Raw genomic sequence first — 13,136 nt, 5'->3', positions numbered from 1 at the left:
GACCTGCTGGTGGGCAGGTCAATTAGGCCTAGCGAGGTCGCAGATGGCGGCGCCTCGTTTGCATTATCAAACACGCCTTCGGAAGCAGGCTTTAACGTTGAGGCGTAAATCGCGGATACTGTCAGAACGCCTCCAACGGGAGCAGCCTAGCCAACCAACATTTAATTTCCATCAATCTGTTTGTTTGTTGGTTTGTTATGTGTTACATCGAAAGTGACATGTCGCTTACTCGAGAAGCAGGCTGGCTTCTTGCTCATGAAATGTGCACGTCTGATGTGGCGTTGTCATGCAACCTCACGGCAGCCTGCATTAATCGTCGATAGTTGCCTAATGATTGAGAATGGAGAATAAAATGGACTTGCCGGTAGATAGCCTCAAAACTGGGACATACCTACTAGGCTACTAGATACATAAGCACATCCGGAGCGCAGACATATTTTATACAGAATTCGGGTTTACTCAACAGTCTTTCGAGTAATCACTACTCCAAACATCATCCCCTTCACAACCGCTCGACTCTTCAAGATGGCCAATCATGCAGCAGCCACCCCGCTCCAGTCCAAGGACCACAAGACGCTGATGGATGTCATCGACAAGCTACGATCCAAAGGAATCAATCGTTATGTGAACCTCCCTCAAATAGTAGTTTGCGGCGACCAGTCCTCCGGGAAGAGCTCGGTTCTGCAGGCCATCTCAGGCATGACCTTTCCGACGCAGGATAACCTGTGCACGCGGTTCGCAACAGAATTGATCCTGCGACATACCGGCGAGAACGGCGAGGAGAAATGTCACGTCTCCATTTCCCCTGGAATCGACCGCTCGAAGGAAGAACGAGCTCGCCTCGAACAGTTCCAGTATTCCGAGATCCCCGACCAGAACAATATCGGCGTTCTCGTGGATAAAGCCAAGGAGGCGATGGGCGTCGGCGCCGATCGAGGCAGGACGTTCTGCCAGGATGTCCTTCGCATCGAGCTATCCGGTCCGACGCAGCCACATCTGACTATCGTTGACCTACCGGGATTGTTCCGCGCCGGGAACAAAGAGCAGTCAGCCGAAGACGCCGTGATCGTAAAATCGCTTGTGCTCTCCTACATGAAAAATCCACGGAGTATCATCCTCGCTGTTGTTTCAGCCCAGAGTAATTTCGCCTTGCAGGAGGTTACGCAGCTTGCGCGGGAGATCGATGTTTGGGGCATTAGAACACTGGGTCTCGTCACGAAGCCGGATACGCTTGATGTCGGTTCTGCGAGCGAACGCGAATACCTCAATTTAGTGAAAAATAAGGATGTCGTATTTAGACTTGGATGGCATGTCATCCGAAATCGCGATTTCAAGTCTAGAAATGCCACAAACGAAGAGCGGGATAAGGCGGAGTCGGCGTTCTTCGACGAGGGCGTCTGGGCAGGGTTGCCTCGGCCCCAGAAAGGCGCCGGAAGTCTGCGTGTGCGGCTGAGTGAGGTGCTCAAGGACCAGATCCTCGATCAACTACCGGATGTTCTTAAGGAGATACAGAGAGAACTTGACAACTGTACCAGGAGACTTGAAAAACTCGGCACGGCTCGTAGTACTCTCGCAGAGCAACGCAAGTTCTTGCTTAATGCCAGCCACCAGTTTTCGAATCTCATTTCCGAAGCCAAAGATGGAATCTACCAGGACAAGTTCTTCGGAAATGCCCGGTTAGAGGAGGGGTATAAAAGACGTCTCCGTGCCGTCGTACAGAATACCTTAACCGACTTTTCTGACAAGATGCGCAGCGATGGGAAGGCTAAGGAGATAGTTGAACAATCTGAGCCTGTGGTGTTAAGTGACGCATCCAATAAGACGTCCTTAAAGCCTAATCAAGTCTCACGCAGCAAGTATGTAGAACAGACTAAACATTTAATGAAGCGGACCCGTGGGTGCGAGCTTCCAGGCACATACAACCCCTTAATAATCGGGGAGCTGTTCCATGAGCAATGCGTGCCTTGGAGATGTTGGTTAGAGGACTTCTCGAAAAGGATCTTCGAAGCGGTCGACTTCACCGTCAACGCGGTACTAACTCACGTCGTCGATGAGGACACCAAAGTAAAGCTCTGGGGAGAGCTGATCAACGACGCCCTAGATCGGCTCAACCGCCAGCTTCGAAAGAAGGTAGACGAGGTGCTGCGACCTCACGAAGACGGGCATCCCATCACATATAACCACTACCTAACGCAGAACGTCCAGAAGATTAGAGCCGGTCGGTTTAGAAAACGTCTAGAGGACGGTCTGCGGGAGTCGGGGATTGCATCTAAGTATACCACAGACACTGAGGTGCTCTTGAAAAGACTTGTCGCGCATATCGAAGAAGACATGGAGACATTGGCAAGTTCGGAGGCAATCGATTGGATGGAGGCCTACTACCAGGTAAGTACCCCGTCGCACATGAAAAGCGACTCGAGGCTAATCGTAAGATACTAGGTAGCGTTGAAGCAAATCGTAGATGATTTCAGCAATCTCGCAATCGAAGCCTCGCTAATCTCACAGCTGCCCTATCTGTTTACTCCGGAGATTGTGTTCGACCTCAGCGACGACGTCGTGGGCAGGATTGCCGGCGAAAGTTGGGAGACGGCGGATGAACGCAGATTCGTTACGAGTAAGATGGAAATCCTTAGAAGTGGAATGACGGAGCTACAGCGCCTTGGCAAGCATCATCGGCGCGCAGATGGTAAGATGACTACCTAGGAACCTACCTACCTATGTAAGAGTGAGCATCTAGGCGGATTTATGCTAATAATCTTATAGACGACACAGAAGCGAACAATGAGGAAGAATACGACGAAGAGCAAGAATACGACGAAGAGGAAACCTCCGAAGAGCCACCCGAAGAGCCACCTTACCCCAAAGAGGCGCCTTACCCCGAAGAGGAAACTTACCTCGAAGAGGATTGTGACAGTCCAGGTATTAGGTTCGCGCCCTATAGTGTCCCAGAAGCTACCTAGGTAGAAAGGGTAGGTAGGAATCACTACTTGCTCCTAGTAGTCTATCCTTCCAAGCAACGAAATATGATACTCAAAACCTGCGTTTATTCCAACATCTCCTTCTTAGTAAATGATACCTTGTTTCCAAACCGGCACCTCTCCGAAATCATCCGCGCTCCACTTAAGCCTACCCTTCTCATCGAGCCAAGCGCCCTGGTCACTGGCCTTCAGCCCACGCTGCTCGTTTTCCGCAATCTCGTTCCGACTGGCTCCCATCGAATCTCTAGCGATCCATATCAAGGGCGTAGGGCTAGTGAGTGCCGGGTTTAAGTACGCTTTCTCTAGTTGCTCTTCTGTGTATACGGGAATGTCCCCTTCGTTCTCGTAGGAATCCCCTTCTTGAAGCCATGCTCTCATGGCCTGGTGGGAAGCGAAGACCTGGGGCTCGAAGAAACGCGCTATTGGGTCAAGTACGTGCTGCGCGACCTTTGGCGGGACATGAGCTCGCTGACCGAGACGCTGGATATGGGAATTCGTCTGTACCTGCCCCTCCTCCGCGGATGATAGAAGTGGCGTCGACTCGTCATCTGTTTCAGATAGGGTTGCCAGGTCAGATGGTAGGAATTTCTCGAGAGGCGCGAGGTACTTATTCATTAGCATGTTATAAAGAACGGTGACTATGAATAAAATTGTGATAATGATAGATGGCCCGGTGGCTTTTCTTAAGCCAAAAAGGCCTAAAAGAGATAGCTCAGAGATGTAGACGCCCGTGAGAAGATGTTCGAGTGCTAGTGTGTAAGCCTGGCCTTTGGTGTCTATTTTGGGTTGGATCACGAAGAGAAGGTTGTAGCGATATGAGAAATAGTAGAGTGATAACCCGATAGCCGCGAAACCGAGGACTAGCGGTGCGATGCAAGAGTAGGAAATTGCTGCAAAACGTGAGTGAACTAAATAATAGGTAAACGAGAGAACGCAGCGAACTAACCGATGATCGCGAAGTTCGCAAACTGTATAGGTAGGTAGGTGTATAATTAGCACAGGTTTACAAATCAAGACGAATTTACTAAGTAATTATGCTGACCTTTGGAAACAATTTTCCCCACGCGATTCCCTTCATGCTCGTGTATCGGTTGAACTTCTGGCGTGGTGTTTTATCAAAGAGGTAACCACAGAAGAGATATGAAAGTAGATCCGAATAATTGAGTAAATTATCAGCAGCAGAGGTAGTTCCCTGAATGATAAAATACGTCAAGTAGAAATTTGATGCCTTCGGAAGCTGTCTTGCCAATAACTCGGGCACTGAAGTGGGGTTTTTTACTCTATCCATCAGCTCCTTGGCCACCGGCGCTGCCCCAGAGAAGACTGCGGTAACGAGGAAAACCTGTGTTACTTGAAATATGTAATACCACTTCTGGACGCGTAGCTCAGCGGCAGTGTTCGTAGGACTGCCAAACGATTTAAATATATCTTGAGTTTTATTAGAAAGCTGCTTGAAGATGGTCTCTAGTAATTGGGTAGGCACTTACACCTAAATATATTTGGTACCATCTTGCTTAGCCAACTTGTAGCGAGCGGTGGTATCAAACCAGATAGAAGACCAATTACTGGGCTTGGTAGATTTTTCAAGAAACTCAACCATTCATAGGTATCAGCAAGGTAGCTGATATTGGAAATCAACCCGATAATACCACTCGGGATAGACCAGAAGACTATTGTAGCAATGACAATTGCTAGGGCAGTGCCTTCTTCAGATATGCGACGAGCAGGCGGAATGGGAAGATTATTCCATATGACCTCGTGTGGTGAAAGACCGGTATACCTAGGATTAAGGGCCAAAAGGTTGCTGGAGGCGACGTTTTGGCATGCTTTCTGAGCTTCGGCACATGTCTTAAACTCGACGAATACAGCTGCTGCTCCTTTAGTATCGCCGATTTCATGCAGTCTTCTTGCATCTTCGATCTTCGCTTCGTCTTCTTTGATCTTGTCGCGTAGCCACTCAATACTATCGACTTTCTCATTGAGCGGGGTAACATTTGGCTTATGTCTTGGCCTAATGGATTTCCGAATTGAATCGGGGATGATTTCCTCGTAGCGTAGGTTGCCATCATGCGGTGGGAGTTTCTTTGCAAGTCTTCTCCCTTCTCTATTGACTTTACGTATGAGTGCCATTTCTGCTGTCTCGAGATGCTCGATGTTAGACGTCAAGCTCGATACTAGACTTTCTACCTCTTCGACCTTCGTTACTGGCCAAATGCGCAAGGCCCCTTCACCGAAGAATCGTTGGATATTGCTCTCCTCAAGTGCATCTCTCGGCGCTGATAAGAACAGAACGGTACGGGATGAAAGGCGGGTGGCGATAGGCTTTGACAAGGTCCAGGCCTGACGAAGTCCAATGAGCCAGAGGCGTTCGCGAGCGACCGTGAACATAACGAAACCAAGGAAGACCCAAGCCATTACGGCGTGGGCATAAAAATGCCCTTTTTTCTGGATATTGCCAATGCCGATTTTATCAAGTTCTGTGGAGGAGCCACCACCAGTCGCGTTTACAGGCATGAGAATAGGCCATGTGAAAAAGCAACCAACAAGACAGAGGAAGATAGTTGTCCGTAAGAATCGGAGGTACAGGTAAGCATCAAGCGACTGGTGATATAAAACGAACTTATCAGGAACCTTTCGCATGGTATGTACCCAATTGAAATACGACCTGCCCACAGAGGGGGTGCGGTCTCTATGTTATGTTATGTTATGTTTAGTGGCATGCTAGAAGGTCCACGATATGTCGGTACTAACTTCTCTGGTATGGTACCGATAAATGTGCGAGGAGCGTAGATATTGGGATACCAACGACGAATGACGATAAATATCGAAACAAAAATGAGGCCCGTTACCTTGTAACTTTAGCTAAAACATAATGCATGAAGATCATGTATAGAATACACTTGGAATACACTTACCCACGTGGGAACGAAGGCAGATACGACAGCCGCAAGAGACGCTGAGCCCTTTGGCTATAGAGAGCATATGTTAGACTCAGCATAGGAGTGACAGGGTATTAGATGGGAGTAATATAGCCAAGACTTCTCATATGCATATGATGACTTCGCCATAATGTTCATACTGACCTTCGCCTCCATTGCGTTCAAGACTTCGTGAGATTCCATCTTCGCATTATGATTGGTTCAACCGAAACCCCACTCTACCAAAACGGAAGATTGAAGGCTTTAAAACTTGAGACACTATGATAGCATCCATGTAAAGAAAAGATGATTTCGTTATCACTTTAGAATCTGGGGTTTGGTGGTCGTGAAGGCAGTGCCGTAGTTGTAGGTGGTTGTAATATTATATTTACAAGTTTAGGATTCTGATGACGTAGGTTCCAACCTGGACGCGATTTATGGATCTTCGTACGAAGTACAGAGTAGATGAGGCTTGAGAGGAATGGGGCTGTGCGGTATAAAGTGGCTGATATACACGTTATGCAATATGTCGCCTAAGATAGCTCGATACAAAGATAACTCCTTACAATGATAATAATCTTTTCTTGATTGAACCAACCCACCCCCTTTTTTTATCTTCCTTTCTCCATATCGCAAGCACGCCGGGTACCATGCGAACGCTAATCTAGGACTATTTTCTTGCGCACTTGCGTGTTATTCATAACCGAAAACACGCCGTATTGCTGTTTTGATTATTATTCTATATTCAATTATCAAAGCATCCTTTCGAATTAAGTAGTTGCCTCGGGAGGCAGTGCAAATAGACAATACGGCGTATCTGCTCTTCAGTGGGACTCTGCTGTGCCGTAAGATTCTACTGCAACTATAACTACCTGCTAGTTAGCCCTACCAATATTACGGCGTATCGTCTTTGGCAAATTATGATGGATTGTCTACGTCAAAGGACTACGTGCAGTCATATTCCATTGCTCAGCCTGCCGATCGACGATTATTGTAATTTCAGCTAATGTGAGCTGTTGAATCGGGCGTCTGGGAATTGAGCGCATCATGTATATTTATACTGCTTCGTTCACCCAAGTTTTGGGTTTAATCTTCATTCACCATCACCTAATCCTGCTAGAAAGTTGGCAATAGACAAAATGGGTTCATTTCGGAGCATCTTACAGCTTTCCTTCATTACTTTGTCCCTTGCCCAGCATTCCGGGACCTCTAAACTCCAATGGGGACCATGCAACAGGACCGAAGTCCCTGGCGATATTCCTGTAGAATGCAGCACTCTATTGGTTCCACTTGACTACACTCTTCGAAATTCCAGCGAGACGCTGCAACTAGACCTCGTCAAAGTTATCGCGCCAGTGAAACCCTCTAAGGGGAGTATCCTCTTCAATTTTGGGGGGCCTGGTGGTACGGCACGGGATGAAATAGGGGTTACCCCTATAGCCCAAGAATTGCTAGCGTAAGTGGGAAGCACCCGGCTTAGTTGATAGATATCTAGCCAACTAGTTCACTAATATTTTTACAGACTTACTGGCCGTCAATATGACCTTGTGGCGTTCGATCCACGGTAGGGCCTTTCCCCTTGCCCTTCATTCGGGATAAGTATTACCAATACTAACTACTTTACAGTGGTACCTCCGGCTCAAAAATCCCTATGAAATGCTACGATAATGAATATGAGGCTTGGTCGCTGTTCTTCGACCAGAAACCTTCCAACGGTTCTGATGCTGAATTAGGAAATAGCTGGGCGCGTGGGCATATGGTCTCTGAACAATGTCTAAAGACGCAAAAGAAAACCGGCAGCCTCATTAGCTCGGCATTCACTGCAAGAGATATGATGCAAGTTGTTGATGCACTCGGAGAAGATGGGTTGTTACGGTATTGGGGTGAGTGGAGTTCTAATCACAACTTGCGCCACACTAGGCACCTTGGTAGGCATTTATACTGACAACGTTTTAGGCTTCTCATATGGCACTACACTTGGGGCAACCATTGCTGCGATGTTCCCCGATAGGATCGATGGAATGATCCTTGACGGCGTTCAAAACCCGCACGAGTATTATCACGCACAGGCGTATGTTAAAAGACGATCCCATAGCAGAATTAGTGCTAATACCTACCCATAGTGACTTTCAGGAGTGGACAGACTCAGATAAAGTCTTTTCGTCCATTTTTACCGGCTGCGTGGCAAATCGCGAGAACTGTGCCTTGGCTACCGGTAACAACAAGACAGCCGATGAGCTTGAGCAAGCTGTCTGGGATCTTCTGGACAGGGTCAAGTACAATCCGATCGCTTTAAGAAATTTGAAGATCGACTACACATTATTGAAGAGCATCATAGTGAACGCCCTTTACAATAGTAAACAATGGCCAGAATTGGCCCTATCGCTCCATTATGTTCTCTCGGACCAGCTCGACTTACTACAGGATTTGCTGGATGCAGTGAACGCGACGGGTATTACTGACATCTTTGCTGCGATTCAACAGACGCAATCTCTTGCGGGTATACACTGCGGCGATAACATGGTTCGAACTGAGAAGTTTGAAGACTTTGTACCGGCTGTCCAGTACATGTACAATACAAGCAGGATTAGTAAGCAACATCTAGTGCCGCCCCCTTTTTGATTGAACGGTGAAGACTAACATTACTTCTACAGTCGGCGACGCTTTGGTAAACTTGTATTCCACCTGCGCGCAATGGAAGATCGAGCCGAAAGAGCGATACACTGGAGACTTCAACGTAAAGACGAAGAACCCGGTCTTATTCATCGGTAACAGCCACGACGCCCTCACGCCTCTAGTTTCGGCCAAGAATGTTAGTGCTACCTTCGAGGATAGTGTCGTGCTTGAGGTCATTGGATACGGCGTAAGTTCATCCACCTGGCTTATATCTTGATGCACACGAGATACTAATGATATTCATGTAATAGCACGCTTCATTGGCTGCACCTTCAGCTTGTACCATCAGAACAACCTCGGCCTATTGGGCTAACGGCACACTCCCTCCTGAAGGGAAGGTCTGCGAGTTGGATGCCCCGCTATATTCTAATGTTACATGGGCGGATGTCATCGACAAGGTCTACGGCAATGGTACTTTCACTTCTGTTAAACGAGACCTCTCTTTTCGACCTACAGTAGGCACAGCTCTAACTCCTCCTTCGATCTGGAAATAATTGGCGTTATCGTCAAGGAGATCATTTACATCCCGTTGTCAATTGGCTACAAGGAGTGGCGTGAGGTGGTTAGAATATTAAGGTCATCGCCTAGCTTTTCATTTCTCCGTACCTAGACAATTTCAATAACACCACCTTCTTTCGTAATATGATGAACGTTTTACGTGTTTCAATACCTACCTACAAGGTATTTCTCTCAAACTTTACAAAAAAGAGCTACCTATCAGTCAAGTATTTTTACATTCAGCTAAATTTCCCACAATTTCTCGAGCTCCCGCAAACGAGAGTTCTTCCATCGTTTCATCCCATAGCCGTCTAGTCAACTGCCCAGCCTCTTCAGAGTACACAAAAGGAGCCATTCTAATACAAAAGCATCAGTCTCGTTATCAACAATTTACCGAAGCGCCAAGATATCAGCTCATAAACACCAACAGCAGTCTACCAGCCAGTGTTCACGAGAAATCATACAGGGGTAGAAATCCACAATTAAAAAGGGGTAGGGGGAGACAACTCACGGCCTCAACATCCCATCCTCAACATACTGTCCATGGGAAGTCTCACCCTGCCGAACAGCCGCATCCACAAGCGCCCGAGCGCCCGTCGACAAGCTCCGACAGATAACGCGTATGAACGCGTTGAAAATCGCACTAGTCTCTCCGCCCATCATCCCGCCCCAGCAAAGACCCGGGTTGGCGCAGTTGACGACGGCCAGTGACGAAGACACGCGCTTCGCTATTTCGGTCACGAATAGCTGTGTTAGAAGCTTGGTGCTGGCGTAGCGGTTGAATTTGTCGTAACTGGCTTCGGAATCGAAGGCCTGAAGGAGCGGATCCCCGGTTCTCTCGTTGAATTTGGCCCATCCTGCCATGTCGGACGATACGACGGTGATGCGCCCCGGCGAGTATTGAGGACTGTTTGATTTGGTTTTCTTGAAGATGTGGAGAAACAGGAGGATGAGTAGAACGTTTGATAAGTAGTTTATCTGCAGGACCTCTTCGTGGCCGGTCTTTCGGTTCAGGGAGAAGTCGGTGCGGTTGAAAGCCGCGTTTAGCAGGACGATGTCGAGCTGAGGTTTGATATCCTCGGCTCGCTGAGCGAATTCTTGAATAGACTCGTACGAAGCATAGTCGAGCTGCCAGACTTCAATGGACTGCCCGGGTTCAAGCGCCGTCGTCAGTGCCTCGCGAGCAGCTTCGCCCTTGGCTTCGTTGCGAACGGCAATGATAAGTTTGCTAACACCGAGATTGAGAAGATGTCGCGAGCATTCAAGACCAAGGCCGCCGTTGGCGCCTGTCACGATAGCTGTTTTACCGGCGAGGTCAACATCGTGTCGTGACAGTCCCGGAGGGCCCCCGAAGAGTTGTCTACGGAGGAACTGGAGCTGGCTGGCTTGCTTTTCGGGCGTGATATCAAATGTTATTCCTTGGGCCATAGTTTCGTTTATACTAGATATGCTTCGTTTGGCTTTTGGTATCATTGAAGGGAGCAAAGAGGGTAGATTTCCATGTCTAATATAGAAAACGAAATCAAGAGAGAGGAGTCACGCAGGAGTACGTGATACCCGTCGGGTGTAAGACGCGGATGTCACTGAACAGCTTATTTCTAGGATTATCATTGTGATATGAACGGACAGTAATATGTTACAAGATGCATCTTCAGAGGATGTGCAACTTTAGACCAAGAAAATCCCATGACTGGAGTGTTGTGTTCCACTCGCCGATGCTGCAAAATTCACGCATTTAATTGCATCCTTCTTGCCGTGACTTCCCCTATAATCGGTAACAGCACTTGAAGCTCTCCACCGAAATATGAAGGCATTTGTGCTTAGTTAGGCACCTATATGGGATATCAACTCATGCCAACCTTGGAAATAATATAAATACAACCCCTTTTCCAGGTCATATTAATAATGAGATTTTACAATTAAGCTCGTATGTTTACATAACTCTTAGGTAGGTAATTATTGATTTTCAAGGGGTTGAGTAAGTCTTTCGTGATGTTGGAATTTCGACGAAACTTGGGCACCTTATGCGACGATAACCTCCTTCAACTTATTTTATATTCGATAAGATTATCTAGTAGATTCTTTATTTTTGAATCAAGAATTTCTAGTTTTAAGTTGAAGTCTTCTGCATCCGAAAATTAATATTGATCCTAGTAAAATCCACTTAAAGATCATCAATTAGGGTCATTGCCGATAACGCTCCTTGTGAGTCATCTACGTTAGGAAATGTTGGTTATGAAGTAAAGTCGACGCCTCTTAGGTACAGTTCTAATTGAAAATTTGAGCAGATTAATAAGACAGTGGTACTTTGTCCAACACAAACCTCAGGTTGGGTCAATTACTTATTCTCGAAGGGGAATTTTCCTTGCATAGCAAACAATTGTGTTTGCGAAAGTCTAAAATCGAGTTTTGTTCAACTCGAGGACGGAATTTGATTGCGAAAAAAAAAATCATATCCTTACAAACCCAAACACACCAAGTCTTTTCCATGAGAATACGGTCACGATGTCGAGCAACAATAACCCTATCTCCCATCACACTAGCCATACGATGGGAAATGGCGCAAGCAGCAGCAATGGCGACGATAATTGGAATTGCGAGGCGTCCAATGCCAATGGTGCGAGCCGTTTCTTTTCCATTATTTCTTGTTTAATGCCTTGGTAGCTTACCCGTTTTCTTTAGGACATGATCAGGGAGATGCATTGGAAGCCTCCCTGACAGATACAGTCGCTGACCCATTGAACTTCACACCCAATCGTATAACTGATGAACCTCGCGAATATGATGAGGATTCTCAGCAAGGTAGTGCTCTACCATGCTCGTCCACCAATAGTGTCTTCGACGGTGACGATTCCGACATGCCGACCGCCAGTAACATCACTTCGATGTATTCCTCGATCAACCAAGCTGGCTTTAACGCCTTCAAGATCATCGACACCACACTGCGTGAGGGCGAGCAGTTTATTAATTCCGATTATAGTACGGAACGCAAGATCGAGATTGCACGGGCCTTGGACGCGTTCGGAGTAGACTACGTAGGACCTGTCGTGTCATATAGGATGTTGCGAAGAATATCATACCCGCTAACACGGCACAATAGATCGAGCTGACGTCGCCGGTTGCGTCTCTCCAATCGAGGCTTGATTGTGAGATTATCTCCAAGCTAGGACTCAAGGCCAAGGTACTTCAAGCTTGGAATATGCTTTCTGCTCCTTATTAACGATGAGGTATTAGGTTCTGTGCCATATCCGATGCAACATGGGCGACGCGCGACATGCTGTGGAATCGGGCGTTGCTGGGGTGTAAGTGCTTCTCCAGGAATCACATTGTTCGTGGCTAATGACCCCAATACAGCAACATGTGCATCGGCACATCGAAGCAGCTCATGGAGCACTCGCACGGAAAAGACATGGCTTATATCAACGACGAAGCTCAGAGAGTTATCGAGTTCGTCAAGTCCAGGGGCCTCGAGATTCGCTTCTCCGGGGAGGATTCCTTCCGCTCCAACTTCTCCGACATTCTCAAGCTCTACACGACCTTCGACCGCATGGGAATCAACCGTGTAGGGATTGCGGATACCGTGGGCGGTGCCACGCCGATGGAGGTGTACGAGAAGATCGAGGCCCTGCGCAAGGCCGTCAGCTGCGACATAGAGACTCATTTCCACAACGACACGGGATGTGCCATCGCAAATGCACGTATCGCCGTTGAGGCCGGAGCAACCCATATTGACACCACGGTTCTTGGAATCGGCGAGCGAAACGGCATTACGCCTCTTGGTGGCCTCATGAAGACTATGATGCTCACGCACCGCGATTACATCATGAGCAAGTACAATTTGGAGAGCCTTGGCCATCTTGAGCGTTTGATTGCGCGTACCGTCCGCATAGAGATCCCGTTCAATAACTTCGTCGTTTCCCCACAGGAAAACATTTTGAACAAGTTGGATGAATTGGAGGACAAGGAATAGAATTTGATAGTAGGATAGCTGGAGATAGCTCGCCAACACAGCCCTGATATGCCATACAGCACCAATGATAAATTAGTGTGACTCCCTGAGTGATCT

The 13,136-nt window shown here is 47.5% G+C and overlaps 5 protein-coding genes across 5 annotated transcripts; 3 read left to right on the top strand and 2 right to left on the bottom strand.

Annotated features, from left to right (window-relative positions):
• Positions 1-424: 424 nt before the first annotated feature.
• On the top strand, positions 425-3,202 carry GGS22DRAFT_117585 (P-loop containing nucleoside triphosphate hydrolase protein). Its single transcript, XM_047958136.1, has 4 exons — positions 425-2,385; positions 2,440-2,686; positions 2,764-2,969; positions 3,067-3,202. The coding sequence occupies exons 1-3, from the start codon at positions 526-528 to the stop codon at positions 2,958-2,960; spliced, it is 2,304 nt and encodes a 767-aa protein (XP_047820624.1). The 5' UTR covers positions 425-525; the 3' UTR covers positions 2,961-2,969; positions 3,067-3,202.
• GGS22DRAFT_186862 (DUF221-domain-containing protein) lies at positions 3,063-6,100 on the bottom strand (the record flags this gene model as incomplete). The annotated part of the gene is made up of 7 exons (XM_047964515.1): positions 3,063-3,868; positions 3,925-3,946; positions 4,021-4,406; positions 4,466-5,667; positions 5,730-5,827; positions 5,894-5,947; positions 6,062-6,100. 7 exons carry the CDS (start codon positions 6,098-6,100, stop codon positions 3,063-3,065), a joined length of 2,607 nt encoding a protein of 868 aa, XP_047820623.1.
• A 602-nt stretch (positions 6,101-6,702) lies between these two features.
• On the top strand, positions 6,703-9,213 carry GGS22DRAFT_158670 (alpha/beta-hydrolase). The gene is made up of 7 exons (XM_047960682.1): positions 6,703-7,352; positions 7,419-7,460; positions 7,523-7,779; positions 7,853-7,967; positions 8,020-8,486; positions 8,551-8,759; positions 8,824-9,213. Exons 1-7 carry the CDS (start codon positions 7,036-7,038, stop codon positions 9,064-9,066), a joined length of 1,650 nt encoding a protein of 549 aa, XP_047820622.1. The 5' UTR covers positions 6,703-7,035; the 3' UTR covers positions 9,067-9,213.
• An 80-nt stretch (positions 9,214-9,293) lies between these two features.
• Positions 9,294-10,498, bottom strand: GGS22DRAFT_199143 (NAD(P)-binding protein; the record flags this gene model as incomplete). Its single annotated transcript, XM_047966246.1, has 2 exons — positions 9,294-9,426; positions 9,582-10,498. The coding sequence occupies 2 exons, from the start codon at positions 10,496-10,498 to the stop codon at positions 9,294-9,296; spliced, it is 1,050 nt and encodes a 349-aa protein (XP_047820621.1).
• Positions 10,499-11,575: 1,077 nt separating this feature from the next.
• On the top strand, positions 11,576-13,040 carry GGS22DRAFT_199141 (homocitrate synthase; the record flags this gene model as incomplete). Its single annotated transcript, XM_047966245.1, has 5 exons — positions 11,576-11,687; positions 11,753-12,105; positions 12,171-12,251; positions 12,305-12,372; positions 12,425-13,040. The coding sequence occupies 5 exons, from the start codon at positions 11,576-11,578 to the stop codon at positions 13,038-13,040; spliced, it is 1,230 nt and encodes a 409-aa protein (XP_047820620.1).
• Between the last annotated feature and the right edge of the window lie 96 nt (positions 13,041-13,136).

The sequence above is a fragment of the Annulohypoxylon maeteangense genome, assembly GCF_022496945.1.
Source record: "Annulohypoxylon maeteangense strain CBS 123835 unplaced genomic scaffold GGS22scaffold_5, whole genome shotgun sequence".
NCBI classification, from domain to species: domain Eukaryota; kingdom Fungi; phylum Ascomycota; class Sordariomycetes; order Xylariales; family Hypoxylaceae; genus Annulohypoxylon; species Annulohypoxylon maeteangense.
Note: the sequence above shows the minus strand (reverse complement) of the source record. Positions and strands in the feature narration are given on the sequence as shown.